This window comes from Scyliorhinus canicula, chromosome 4, assembly GCF_902713615.1.
Source record: "Scyliorhinus canicula chromosome 4, sScyCan1.1, whole genome shotgun sequence".
In the NCBI taxonomy this organism is placed as follows: Eukaryota; Metazoa; Chordata; class Chondrichthyes; order Carcharhiniformes; family Scyliorhinidae; genus Scyliorhinus; species Scyliorhinus canicula.
This window is the reverse complement of record NC_052149.1, coordinates 232,791,062-232,805,631: the sequence shown is the minus strand read 5'-3', so window position 1 is coordinate 232,805,631 and position 14,570 is coordinate 232,791,062. Positions and strand designations below refer to the sequence as shown.

The following is a 14,570-nucleotide window of genomic DNA, read 5'->3' as shown; positions in this document are numbered from 1 at the left end:
CAACTGTGTGTGTGTATAGTGTGCGGAGTCTGCACGTTCCCCCCGTGTCAGCGTGGGTTTCCTTCAGGTGCTCCGGTTTCCTCCCACAGTCCAAAGATGTGCAGCTTAGGTGGATTGGTCACGCTAAATTGTCCCTTTAGTGTCCAAAGGTTGGATGGGGTTACAGGGAAAGGACAGGAGATTGGGCTGAAGCAGGGTGGTCTTTCGAAATGTTGGTACAGGCTCGATGGGCCGAACGACCTTTGGCACTGTAGGGATTCTGTGGTTCTATGATGATGTAAATATACATTATTGTCATTGAAATGTAAAATTGACGTCTCTGTGTGTGTGTGTCTGTGTGTGTGTGTGTGTGTCTTTCTTTGTGTGTGTGTGTCTCTATCTCTGTCTTTGTGTGTGTGTCTGTCTGTGTGTGTCTCTCTCTATCTGTGTGTGTCTTTCTGTGTGTGTGTGTGTGTGTGTGTCTGTCTGTCTGTGTCTCTCTCTCTGTCTGTGTCTCTCTCTCTGTCTGTGTCTCTCTCTCTGTCTGTGTCTCTCTCTCTGTCTGTGTCTCTCTCTCTGTCTGTGTCTCTGTCTGTGTCTCTCTCTGTCTCTGTGTCTCTCTCTGTCTCTGTGTCTCTCTGTGTGTCTCTGTGTCTCTCTGTGTGTCTCTGTGTCTCTCTGTGTGTCTCTGTGTCTGTCTCTGTGTCTCTCTCTCTCTCTCTCTCTCTCTCTCTGTCTCTGTCTCTGTCTCTGTGTGTGTGTGTCTCTCTCTGTCTCTGTCTCTGTCTGTCTCTCTCTCTCTCTCTCTCTCTGTCTTTTTTTCTTTTCCCCACCCTCATTCCTTCCTGGCAGAACCACTGGAGGAGCCCAGGCCACAGGAGATCATGGGTCCCAGCACCCCAACAACAGCAAGAAGCCAAACTCCTCCGGTGAGGAAGGAGAGACTGAAAGATAAGAGAGAGAGAGAGAGAGCAGGTAAGAGAGAGAGAGAGAGAGAGTGGGGGTAAATCTCTTGTTTGGCTGAGGCTTGTTGTGAGGTTTGTGCTCATCCCTGTGGGGCGCTCACCTCTTCCCCCCCCCCCCCCCCCCCCCCACCTCACTGCAACAGCGTGAGGTTTTTTTTTTTTTTTTTTTTTAAATTTTTTTATTGGAATTTTTTGCAGAAAATATAACAAAAAGTATAGCAAAAAGCAGTAATATGCAACTAACAGCCCCATAACACCCACAATTCCCCCCATACCGTAACATCACATGTATCACATTCCCCCACCCCCCCCCCCAAGCAACAGCGTGAGGTTAACCCCTTCAAATCTGAAATGGTGCTTCCTGCTGCCGACACAGCGCCCGAAGAGGGTGTTGCCGACCGTGGACCTCCGATTGGCCCACAGACCTCTTGCCCGAAGCACTGCAGCGATCTGCAGCCGCCTTCGACAGTGTAGCTGACCAGGGAACTCTCACCGCCTGCCGTCAGGCGTATCGGAACGATTCACCGGTTTGACCAGCCCTCTCCTGTGGCCACCCATCCCTGAAGTGGGACTTGAACCTGGGGTTTGTGCTGCACCGGTAGGAATGCCGACCACCGTTCCACTTGCTTAAAATGAACAAACCAGTTGCTGGGCCCAGAATCTACCAGCTGTCTATGTGGCAATGCAATTAAAAAGAATTTGGATTTGTATAGCGCCACGCGCATCCTTTTTAGTTTACTGCTGTAACATCCCTGGAAAGATCAGTCCTGTTGTACATCAGCACAGCAATTTAGTTGCACGGTATTTACAATGCTTGAATGTTTGGTCCACCAATCTGTGACTTCAATGTAAACGGTCCCCAAGGTCCTTCACATGAGCAACGGCCAGACGAGTGTTTGAGGTGGTTCCTTGTGTTGCAGAGGCGGCAATGAGGAAGAAGAAAGGACGATCGGCCCTCCCACTCAGTACGGTCAACGACCACCGATCGAAGGACGAACTCCACTCGGACTGCGTGAACCTCGCTAACATCCTCTACTCCAAAGGTGAGCCAACCACAGCAGGAGCCCATGGCATTCTGAGCACCGAAGGGAACGGTTTGCATTGAGATAGCACCACTCGCCCTCCCAAAACACCCCCGAGCCCTTCACAGCTACCCTCTCAAGTGTACTCACTGTTGTAATGTTGGAAACAGGGCCTCCAGTTTGTGCATGGCAAGATCCCGCCATCAGCGTGCGATAATGACCAGATAATCTGGGGGTTTTTTGACGTGTTGGTTGCGAGATAAGTATCGGCCGGGATACTGGGAGGCCATTCAGCCCATCAGGGTCGTGCTAGCTCTCTGCAGAGCAATCCATTTCCTGCTCGATTCCCACGGTGCTGCACGCATTTCCCTCAAGGGGCCCATCCAATTTCCTTTTGAAATCATCCACCGTCCCTGCCGTCACCTTCGTGGACAGCGGGTTCAGGGACATTACCTCACGTTGCAGAAACAAAAAGGTTTCTTTGCGCATCTCCCCCGTATCCCTTCAGTCTGTGTCCACCCAGAGCTTCTACCATCTCCAAACAGGGGCGATCTTCCCGAAAACTGTAATAATCTCCCCCTCCCCAAGTACCATAACCCCAGCTCCTCCAACCTAATCTTGCCTCTAAAATCCCTTATCTCAGGAACCATCTCAGTAATTCTCTCGAGGACCCCCACATCCTCCAAAAACCCAATCTGGTTCAGTAATGTCCTTTTTAGGGAATGAAATCCATACCCGGTAACTGTGGGTCTGGAGTCACGTGTAGGCCAGACCGGGTAAGGACGGCAGATTTCCTTCCCTAAAGGGCATTAGTGAACCAGATGGGGTTTTATTCCAGATTTATTTCATTGACTGAATTCCCCAGATGCCATGTTAAGATTGAACTTGTGTTTCTGCATCAATGGTCCAGACCATAACCACGATACGTGCGTACCCCTCGGTTTGTGTGATTGCTTGTTGTGAATGGAAGGTTTTCTCTATAACTGCTTTCCGTTTTGTCAATGCAGAGAGTGTGGGCCAGAGCCGGCCGGGGTCACAGGAGGAAATCCAGTTGGGTCTCTTTGTGGACAGACCGGCTTTGTACAGGATGTTTGAAGAGGAAGGTAAGGCCCGAGACGTCTGCATCAGAGCAGTCCCTCGCCTGCGCTCCCGCTGAGCCGCCTGCAACAGAGCAGTCCCTTGTCTGCGCTCCCGCTGAGCCGTCTGCACCAGACCCGTCTGCGCTCCCGCTGAGCCGTCTGCGCCAGACCCGTCTGCGCCAGACCCGTCTGCGCCAGACCCGTCTGCGCCAGACCCGTCTGCGCCAGACCCGTCTGCGCCAGACCCGTCTGCGCCAGACCCGTCTGCGCCAGACCCGTCTGCGCCAGACCCGTCTGCACGAGACCCGTCTGCACGAGACCCGTCTGCGCTCCCGCTGAGCCGTCTGCACGAGACCCGTCTGCGCTCCCGCTGAGCCGTCTGCACGAGACCCGTCTGCGCTACCGCTGAGCCGTCTGCACGAGACCCGTCTGCGCTCCCGCTGAGCCGTCTGCACCAGACCCGTCTGCGCTCCCGCTGAGCCGTCTGCACCAGACCCGTCTGCGCTCCCGCTGAGCCGTCTGCACCAGACCCGTCTGCGCTCCCGCTGAGCCGTCTGCGCTCCCGCTGAGCCGTCTGCATCAGACCCGTCTGCGCTCCCGCTGAGCCGTCTGCATCAGACCCGTCTGCGCTCCCGCTGAGCCGTCTGCATCAGACCCGTCTGTGCTCCCGCTGAGCCGTCTGCATGAGAACACACGACATGAGGACAGGGGACAGAAGCCTTGAATGGAAATGACTGTGTAAGTAGAGGAGAGCGAGGCCCATGGTGGGAATTCCAGAACGTGGGACTCGGGCAGGGCTCCCAGGTGAGTGATGGAAATTCAGGATGTGCAGGAGACTGGATTTGGAGATGCGCAGACATAATGGAGGCTTGTCCGATACAAGACAGGGTTTCCCAGAGGGTAGCCACCCCCAGAGGCAAAGGTGAGAGGTGACTCTTTGCCCCCCCCCCCCCCAACTTTGGTGGCCAGCGATACCTGAGGCCGTGCTTTACCAGTGGCAGCCAGTTGGGTAGCCACAGCCGGGCGGCAGTAGCCACAGCCGGGCGGCAGTAGCCACAGCCGGGCGGCAGTAGCCACAGCCGGGCGGCAGTAGCCACAGCCGGGCGGCAGTAGCCACAGCCGGGCGGCAGTAGCCACAGCCGGGCGGCAGTAGCCACAGCCGGGCGGCAGTAGCCACAGCCGGGCGGCAGTAGCCACAGCCGGGCGGCAGTAGCCACAGCCGGGCGGCAGTAGCCACAGCCGGGCGGCAGTAGCCACAGCCGGGCGGCAGTAGCCACAGCCGGGCGGCAGTAGCCACAGCCGGGCGGCAGTAGCCACAGCCGGGCCGCAGTAGCCACAGCCGGGCCGCAGTAGCCACAGCCGGGCGGCAGTAGCCACAGCCGGGCGGCAGTAGCCACAGCCGGGCCGCAGTAGCCACAGCCGGGCCGCAGTAGCCACAGCCGGGCCGCAGTAGCCACAGCCGGGCCGCAGTAGCCACAGCCGGGCCGCAGTAGCCACAGCCGGGCCGCAGTAGCCACAGCCGGGCCGCAGTAGCCATGTCCATCCAGTCAGGAGGCTGGTGCCTCCGCAGCGCCACTACCAGTGGTGGCCATTGCAGGAACTGCAGCTGGAAGACACAGGCACTCGCACAACAGCTGGCTCTGGACACACTGAATCCATTATGAAGGCCAATGTGCCCAAAGTTAGCCTCCCCCCTCCACTGCCCCCAACTCCTGGACCCACCTGGGGTCTCCCCACAATGCGGAGATAACCCCCTACTCTGGTAAAGTGGCAGCAGGGTGGGGAAGAGGGCCTCAATTGCTGCTTGAGTGGCACAGTTGGACTCTGCGTGGGGGGGTAATCTGCCGCTGGCACAGGAAGGCAGAGGGAAGGCGACGACATTTTGGAGCCTTCCTGCCTCTGACTCTGTCGCCAAAGGTCCTATAAAGTTCCAACCCTGACTGAAACATAGGAAACAGGAGCAGGAACTAACCATTCGGCCCCTTGAGCCTGCTTTGCTGTGGCTCATGGCTGACCTTCCACCTCAATTCCATTTTCCCACCCTGTCCCCATATCCCTAATATCGGGAATACCTCCTCTGGTCTCGCAGAGGGCAGACAAAATGCACTGATGAGATTATTTTATAAAAGTGGCCTTTATTTCTTGCTTCAATTTTAATACCCAGTGTGTTTGCTTTGTGCTATTTTACAGGCCAGAATCATCTGGAAGCCGGGCACCCCGAGATTTGTTACCAGCTTATGTTGTGGAAAGGTGATGTGAGAGGGGCGTTGGAGATGGCCACTGAGAGGCGGGAGCTGAATGACACTTTAGTTGCCATGGCGCCCATGGGTAAGTTTCCTTGTCCGGTCTGCTTTTACCGGTACTCGGAGCCTCTCTGCTTCACCATTCACTCCCTGCACCGGCGCACAGTGCTAGCCCCGAGTACCGCCTACAAGCTGCATTGCAGCCACTCAACAAGGCTCTGCGGACAACACCTTCCAAACCCACAACCTCTCCCGTCTAGAAGGACCAGGGCAGCAGGTACCTGGGAACCCCACCACCCGGAGGTTCCCCTCCCAAGTCGCCCACCATCCCAGCCTGGAAATATATCGCCGTTCCTCTTGTAGGTGTACCCACAGCACATGGACTCCAGCGGTTCAGGAAGGCAGCTCACTGTTAGCTTCTCGAGGGTTTTTAAGGATGGACGATGCCCACATTTTGATTTGATTTATTATTGTCACATGTATTAGTATACAGTGAAAAGTATTGTTTCTTGCATGCTGTACAAACAATGCATACCGTGCATACAGTAGGAAGGAACGACTGCAGAATATAATGTTACAGTCATAACTCGGGTGTAGAGAAAAGATCAACTTAATACGAGGTAGGTCCATTCAAAAGTCTGATGGCAGTAGGGAAGAAGCTGTTCTTGAGTCGGTTGGTATGCGACCTCAAACTTTGGTATCTTTTTCCTGACGGAAGGAGGTGTGGGAGAGAGTATGTCCGGGGTGCATGGGGTCCTTAATTATGCTGCTTGCTTTTCTGAGGCAGCGGGAATTATAGATAGAGTCAATGAGGCTGGTTTGCGTGATGGACTGGGCTACATTCACAACCTTTTGTAGTTTCCTGCGGTCTTGGGCAGAGCAGGCTCCATACCAAGCTGTGATACAACCAGGAAGAATGCTTTTAATGGTGCATCTGTCAAAGTTGGTGAGAGTCATTAGCTGACTCTCGAAATGCCGAGCACGAACTTCAACAAGGAAGCAGCAGCAGCAGCTGGCTGAACCCATCCTGCAGATTCTCAATGCTCCGCTTCAACTTCTCTCTGTTAACCCAACTCGCTCCTTTTCTTTCAATCTTCTCCACTTGAGTCGGACCGTGTTTTGTCGCAATATCACTGGCCCAGTAACCCAGAGACCCAGGCTACAGCTCTGGGAACCGGGGCTGAATTCCCGCCAGGGCAGACGGTGAAATTTAAATTCAGTGAACAAACCTGAAATGTAAACCTAGTCTAGTCCATGAATCGATTGTTGTAAAAGGCTAGCTGGTTCACTCATGTCGCTTAGGGAAGGAAATCTGCCGCCCTTACCCGGTCTGGCCTACACGTGACTCCAGACCCACAGCGATGTGGCCAACTCTTACCTGCTCCCTGAAATGGCCAAGCAAGCCACACAGTTCGGGGGCAATTAGGGGTGGGCAACAAACGCTGGGAGTGATGCCCACATTCCGTGACAGAATAAAGAAACAAAAAATCTCTCTGATCCTGGCAGGCTATGGGTTTTGCAGGTTCTGGCCATCCACCCAGCGAGCTCACTCTTCATCCGAGCTTGGGTGATGAAGCTTCGACTGGAGGTTTGGGCAGGGGGGGGGGGATGTTGTTCTTCCGAGCTCATTCTCGTCTTCCCCTCTGTGTTTGCAACTCCAAAACAGACATTTATTTCCAATGACTGGCTGCCCAGTGGGCTGTGTTCAACAGCTTCCCCACAGTTTTTGTAACTGAAGGTGAAGTTGCGCTTGCAGAGCACCGATTCAGTGGCCTCCTCCTGTCTGGTAATCATTCTACCATTTCAGAGGGCAGGTAAGAGTCTTGTACAAGAATTTGGTAGATTTCCTTTTTATTCATTGACGGGATGTGGGCGTTGCTGGCTAGACCAGCATTTGGTGCCCATTCCTAGTTGCCCTTGAGAAGATGGTGGTGAGATGACTTCTTGAACCGCTGCAGTCCATGTGGTGTATGTACACCCATAGTGCTGATAGGGAGGGAGTTCAGGATTTTGACCCAGCGACAGTGAAGGAATGGCGATGTAATACCAAGTCAGGATGATGAGTGAGTTGGAGGGGAACCTCCAGGTGGCAGGGTTCCCAGGTATCTTCTGCTCTTGTCCTTCTAGATGGCAGTGGTCGTGGGTTTGGAAGGTGCTGTCGAAGGAACCTTAGCGAGTTCCAGCAGCACATCTTGTAGATGGTACAGACGGCTGCCACTGTTCGCCGGTGGTGGAGGGTTTGAATGTTTGTGGAAAGGGTGAATTGCCCAGGAATCGTTCATAAGACAACCCCTTCATCCCATGTAGGAACTAGGGGACACAGATTAAGATTGAGATAGGCAGCATGGTGGCGCAGTGGGTTAGCCCTGCTGCCTCACGGCGCCGAGGTCCCAGGTTCGATCCCGGCTCTGGGTCACTGTCCGTGTGGAGTTTGCACATTCTCCCCGTGTTTGCGTGGGTCTCACCCCCACAACCCAAAAGATGTGCAGGGTAGGTGGATTGGCCACGCTAAATTGCCCCTTAATTGGAAAAAAATGAATTGGCTACTCTAAATTTGAAAAAAAAACAACAAAGGTTGAGATGAGCATAAACATTTCTTCCCAAAGGGTTATTGGGGTGTGGAATCTCCTTCTCTGGAGAGTAGTGGGAGGCTGGGTCATTCAGTTATTCAAGGCAGAGTTAGGTAGATGTTTAGAGAGTTGTGCGTTCTGGGTGCAGATGAGGGACAGATAGGAAATGGAGTAAATGGTGGATCCAGCTCATAGGGCCAAATGTTTCCTGCTGCTATGTTCCGATGTAAGAGTCTATCACATTATTGCGAATCTGGAGTCACATGTAGGCCAGACCCGGTTAGGGTGGCAGATTTCCTTGTGAACCAGATCGGGTTTTATGACGATTCGAAAGTTCCTTGGTTACCATTATAATCTTTTTTTATATAATCTTTATATAGTGTCACAAGTAGGCTTACTTTAACACTGCAATGAAGTTACTGTGTAAAGCCCCTATTCGCCACATTCCGGCGCCTGTTCGGGTACACAGAGAGAGATTCAGAATGTCCAATTCACCTAACAAGCACGTATTTTGGGACTTTTTGTGGGAGGAAATTGGAGCACCCGGAGGAAACCCACACAGACTCGGGGAGAACGTGCAGATGGGACCCTGGTGTTGGCAGCAGTGCTAACCACTGTGCTACCGTGCTGCGGAGACTAGCTTTTGTATTCCAGACTTTTCAAATTGTCAGACGTGGTTTGAGTGTCTGTGAGACTATCTCCCTCTCGACAGTCTGCAACAATCTCGCGTAAAGTCAAGTGGGACAGATTCTCATCTATCCGTCCCCTATCATAATTTTGAAGCCTTGTGTACCTGTCCTGGGAGTGTTTGATGGGGACAGTGTAGAGGGAGCTTTACTCTGTATCTAACCCTGTGGTGTACCTGTCCTGGGAGTGTTTGAAGGGAACAGTGTAGTGGGAGCTTTACTCTGTATCTAACCCCGTGCTGTACCTGTCATGTTTGATGGGGACAGTGTAGTGGGAGCTTTACTCTGTATCTAACCCCGTGCTGTACCTGTCCTTTGAACTGGGAAAGTTCCATTCTCACACTCTCCAGCACTCTCCTCCATATTGAACAATTCTCTTTCTTCATTCCAGCTGGCTACGCGGTTTGGATGAAGACAATCGAAGCTTTTTGCAAACAGCTGTGTTTCCAGGAACAGTATGTTAAGGCTGCCACTTACCTCCTGTCCATTCACAAGGTGTATGAAGCTGTGAAAGTGCTCCAGTCTCACCAGTTATTTCGGTAGGAGTGGGCCAGGGTCTGAATTGGGATGGGGGGGGTTTAGATGTAGGTGTGCGGGACGTGGCTTTTGCCCCTGTGTCACAAGTCATGGGTTCAAGTGTCAACAGCTGTGTGCCAACTGCAGGCTGGCATTACTGAGCGCCGTCTGCACAATTCGAGACACCATCTTTCATAGAATCGTGGCCTCTTCCTTTGCTGAAAGCCTCTATTTGGCCCCAAACCCCCAGCTTGTTCCCGACGGATAATTTATTTTTCCTCTCCGTTAAATATCCATGGGATACTGGTACCGCAATGAAGGCCAGCATTCCTTGCCCGTCCCTAGTTGCCCTGGTATCGAGTGGCTTGTCACACCATTTCAGAAGGCGGTTAAGAGTCAACCACATCGCTCTGGGTCTGGAGTCGCATGCCACCTTTCCGTAAACGAAGGAAATGGGTTTTGTTTAAATTGAAAGAAACTGTTTGTAATTTTTGACACCTTGCCCTAATCTCTGCTTAACCTTCTATGCTCCAAGGAGACAATCCCAGTTTGTCCAGTCTCCCCACATTAATGAAGCCCCAACCATTCTGGAAAATCTTCTCCACACCCTTTCCTAAGTTTTCCCTTGCCTGCTAAAGTGTAGTCCCCAGAATTGGACACAATATCCCGATGGGGCTGAACCAGTGTTAAGAGGTTTAACATAACTTCCTTGCTTATACCTCCACTTACAAGAATCCTGCGGGCTTCTCCATCTGATCCCATCCTGTCACCCGTTTCCCCAGCCCCCAGTTCTCTCTCTCCCTGCATCCGCTTTTAAAATCGGAGCTTCTGGTTTATTTTGCCGTTTCCTGATTCTTCCTCCGTGAATGAATAATTTCTCTGCGTTAAATGTCATCCCTCTGTCTGTCTACCCAGTTCGCTGGTCCTCCGCCTGAAGCCTTGTTGCTTTCCCTCTCCCTGTTTGTAACAATTCTCATGTTACTGAGGGTCTGCTGGTTACAAAGCCAAGGCTGTTAACCTTGCGTTTTCCCCCCCAAAAAAACGATGCTTCCTCATCCCGCTGCAACCTTTGCTTGTTGAGGAGTCTGTTTGTCTCTCGCGCCCAATGAACATTTTTGTCAGTCGTGTGCAAGTCATTTTGGTTTCTTTCCGCCTGACCCGATTTTTAACCCCATCCCGTCCTTTCCAGAATGACCTGAAATATGTCCTTAAAAATCCTGTGGACAATGTATTTTCAATTAATCCTGGGAGTTCCAGGCGCATGTTCTGAAACAAATCTTCTGAACAATATTTCTAGTCGAACCCGCTGGACACGTTGAGAACAATTATGTCCTAACTTGTGTCAAACCCCATTCATCCATCAATTGTGCCCACACTAATGTTCATTGATTCCTGGTGATGTCTCCACAGTTTTCATCTTTATTTTCAAATCTCTATGTGGGGTTTTTTCTCCCTGTAATCTACTCCATCATTATATACCTCTGAGATACCTGTGCTCATCCAATTCACTTCTTGAACATCCCTGTTTTTCATCGCTGCCCTATTGGCGACCATGTTTTCAGCTGCCTACCCCCTAGGCTCTGCAAGTCCCTCCCGAAACCCCCTCGCCCCTCGCTCTTCCCTTCTCCTTCCCTGGAGAGGTGCTCCTTTTAAAATCCATCTCTTCAACCGAGCTTCTGAACGCCGGTCCCCACACCTCCTTCACCTGCCTCTGTGTCACAGTTTGTCTGTTGGCGCCACCGTGGAGTGTCTTGGGATGCTTAACCACGTTAAAGGTGCTGTATGAATGCCAAGTTGTTGTTGTACGTGACATTGTTTCTGTTTAATCAGAGAGGCCATTGCCATCGCCAAAGCCCGTCTACAACCCGATGACCCTCTTCTGAAGGAGCTCTACACCAGCTGTGCTTCCGTCATGGAGAAAGACGGTCATTACACAATCGCAGCCAAGTGGTAATAATAATATTATATAATAATCGCTTATTGTCACGAGTAGGCTTCAATGAAGTTACTGTGAAAAGCCCCTAGTCGCCACATTCCGGCGCCTGTTCGGGGAGGCTGGTACGGGAATTGAACCCGTGTTGGTGGCCTTGTTCTCCTTTACAAGCCAGCTGTTTAGCCCACTGTGCTAAACCAGCCTCTCCTCTCGGTAAAGAAACTCTCCAGAGTACGCCCTCGTTTCCACTGACCCAGTCATTGTCACCCCCCCATTGGAAAACCAGCAATCAGCTGATTGTATGATACTTGACTGTCAATCAAACAGCCTTTTGTAAATTCAATTTCTAATATCTTCATAACTGAGGTGTGGAAGAGGGAATTAACTCACGCCAATTATTTCACATCGGTCATTAATCCCTGGAGGGTTGGCGTCCCTGGCCCCACCTGGCTGTGGAATGAAGCAGAATTCTGTCCTTCTGGTCTTCCAGTCGAACTCTCTGACTGGCGCCCTGGGTCAACGTCCCGCCCGGTTTCAGATTGACCAGGAAGTTGCCAGGTTTGGTGCCGAGACCCGTGCTGACCGTGGGAAGAGTTTGGCGTGTCATTTAGAGAGCGTGAATTTCCCCCCAGTCAGACGCTGCTATATTCCTGTGAAAGGGGGGAAACATGAGGAAAGCGTAAACGTCCCTGGTTGTGGTCTTGCCCGAACTTGGGAACGTCACAAAGACGGGGAGGGCCTGTGGAATTCATTGCCGCGGAGTGCAGTGGAGGCCGGGACGCTAAATGGCTTCAAGGCAGAGATAGATAAATTCTTGATGTCGCGAGGAATTAAGGGCTACGGGGAGAATGCTGGTAGGTGGAGTTGAAATGCCCATCAGCCATGATTGAATGGCGGAGTGGACTCGATGGGCCGAATGGCCTTACTTCCACTCCTATGTCTTATGGTCTTTTGGTCTAAGGTGCAAAAACAGATGGATTAGAAGGAACTGACAGAGTTTCCCCATCATTGAACAGACCACCGTTCTTTCCCTCTACCGAATGGAAGGCTGAGGACTGGCAGGTTGGCCGAGCAAACGGGGTGGCTGAGCGGGGGGGGGGGGGTTTGGTAGGTGGGGCGGGGGGGGGCAGGGTGGCCAGTGGGGAGGGGTGCAGGGGGGCCGAGGTGAATATTACAGATGTAATAAAGGGGAATTAAAGAGGGAGAAGGGAATAGAAGGACATGGCGGTCGGGTTAGAGAAGTGGAGTGGGAGTTCATGTGGAACATGAAGACTGACCCAGTGGATCAGACCACCTTGGAGCGGAGTTCCTCTGACAGAGCGGCTGTGTGAAACAGTAACCCAGTGGCCTGTTTCTGTGTTAGAAACAAGCTCAGTGAAAATGGGTAGGGGTGGGGGTCGGTGGTGGGAGGAGGGAATCGGTGTGTGGGTGGGTGGGTGGGGTGGGGACCTAGCTGATGGATGGGCCACCCCTGCAGGAACTGATTCCTAAATGTGTTGGGGAAAGAGGGAAATCCGGGGTCTCGTGGTTTGAGTGAATGTAAACAGCCATTGGCCAATTCCTGCACCTCCCATTTTCCAGCTATCTAACGTCCAAATCACCGTACGACGCGGCCAAGGTCTTGGCCAAGAAGGGCGACACGGCTTCACTGAAGACTGCTGCAGAGGTGGCTTCCATCGTCGGTGAGAAGGAACTGTCTTCCTTGTTCTCCTCCAGATGTGCCTTGGACCTGCTGTCTCTACGCAACTGGCTGGGGGCACAGGAGGTCTTGCGCCCACAGGAGAGTTTGTTGGTGAGTACGAGGGCGAGGGTTGATCTTCGGTGTGTTTGCTGTTTGGCTCCCGGATCCCCAGGAAGCTGGGGACTCCCCGTGACCGCGTGTAAAAAGCTGAGTATTGTGTTGATGGAGGAACAACATAAGAATTGGCAGTAGAGTGTGGTGTCGGAGCAGGAGTAAGATCATTCACACCCTCGAGCTCCCTCCCCCATTTGATAAAGATCATGGCGGAACTGATTGTGGCCTCAACTCTACCTTTCTGCCTCCCTCTGATAATCATAGAAATACAACGGTACAGAATGTGGCCATTCGGCACATCGAGTGTACACCGTACCTCTGATCCTACCTGGGCCCTATCCCTCTAACCCCACCTAACCCAAGGGGCAATTGATCATGACCAACCCACCTAACCTGCACACCTTTGGACTGTGAGAGGAAACGGGAGCACCCGGAGGAAACCCACGCAGACATGGGGAGGATGTGCAGACTCCACACAGACCGCCACCCGAGGACGGAATCGAACCCTGGCGCTGTGAGGCAGCAGTGCTAACCACTGAGCCTCTTTTGACTCCCTTGAGAATTTATCCAACTCAGTCTTTAAAATATTCCGTGACCCCGCCTCCACCTCCCTGGGGAAGAGAGTTCCACAGACTCACGACCCTCCAAGGAAACAAATTTCCTCATCTCCGTCTTAAATGGGAGACCCCCTTATTTTCAAACCGCGTCTCTCCGTTCTAGTCCATCCCACAAGGGGACACATCCTCTCCGCTTCCTGCCCTGTCAAGTCCCCTCAGGATCTCGTACACCTCAGTAAGATTGCCGCCCAATCTGGTAAACTCCAAGGGCGACAGGCTCAGCCGTTCTAACCTTTCCTCAGAAGACAAAGCCTTTCACAACCATCGGACGTCCCGGAGTGCTTCACAGCTGGTGAAGTGTGACGGCTGCCGTAATGTAGGAAACGGGGCAGCCGATGTGTGCACAGCAAGATCCCACAAAGAGCGATGTGACAATGGCGAGGGAACATTGGTTATGTTGAATGAGGAATGACTGTTGGTCAGAGCACCAGTGGATAGATGGCTGCGATGATCTTCTTCGCAATAGTGCCCATTGGATTTTATTTTTGTCTGCAACTCCCAGCACCTCCGACACAGCAGCACTCTGTCTGTGCTGCAGGGGGGAGTGTCAGACCAGATCGCTGTGCTCCAGTACGGGAGCGGGACTCGAACCCACAACAGTCTGACTTGGAGGAACATGCTACCGACTGAGCCCCTCACAAGAATTGCATTGATCACAGCACGTTTTCCACCTCGGTCACTGTGGTGAAGATGCTGGAACAACGTGGTTAGAGAGGCAGCTCCAGGATTCGAATGAGAGAAAGGCTGTTAAAGGGTGGTGTGTGCGCGCGCGTGTGTCTGTGTGTGTGTCACTGACCACCAGCTGGGTGTCTCTGATTGGTTTTCACCGAGTGACCCCCCCCCCCCCCACACTTTTGTCCCACCCACCATGTCTAACACCAGGTTCTGAATGCATGTTCCAGCTGTAACCGTGTTCTCATTCTGTGCCTAGGGGCAACGCTTGGTGCTGTGTACGTACGAGTTACTGTACAGGTACCTTGCCAATCGGGATCTGGTTCTGTGGAAGAGCATGAACACACCATGTTACCACAACTGGACCTTGCTGAATGACCAACCCCTCATCAACTCGGTGACTGCGGTGTGGCAAAGTGAGTTTGGCATCACGGGGGACAATGCGGAGAGACTGAAGATCGCCCACCAACAGCTGAGGATGACGGAGCACCCA

At 52.6% G+C, this 14,570-nt stretch overlaps 1 protein-coding gene across 1 annotated transcript in view; it reads left to right on the top strand.

Moving 5' to 3' along the window:
- The window catches only part of gemin5 (gem (nuclear organelle) associated protein 5), a gene marked incomplete at its 3' end in the record, with an annotated part of 57,294 nt that extends 42,730 nt beyond the window's left edge, over positions 1-14,564 (top strand). The window contains exons 17-24 of the mRNA XM_038796252.1: positions 832-954; positions 1,865-1,987; positions 2,974-3,069; positions 5,236-5,373; positions 8,936-9,083; positions 10,891-11,010; positions 12,575-12,785; positions 14,337-14,564. Of these exons, the coding sequence (XP_038652180.1) occupies positions 832-954; positions 1,865-1,987; positions 2,974-3,069; positions 5,236-5,373; positions 8,936-9,083; positions 10,891-11,010; positions 12,575-12,785; positions 14,337-14,564 (1,187 nt within the window). The remainder of the gene's footprint in view (positions 1-831; positions 955-1,864; positions 1,988-2,973; positions 3,070-5,235; positions 5,374-8,935; positions 9,084-10,890; positions 11,011-12,574; positions 12,786-14,336) is intronic.
- Positions 14,565-14,570: the final 6 nt, after the last annotated feature.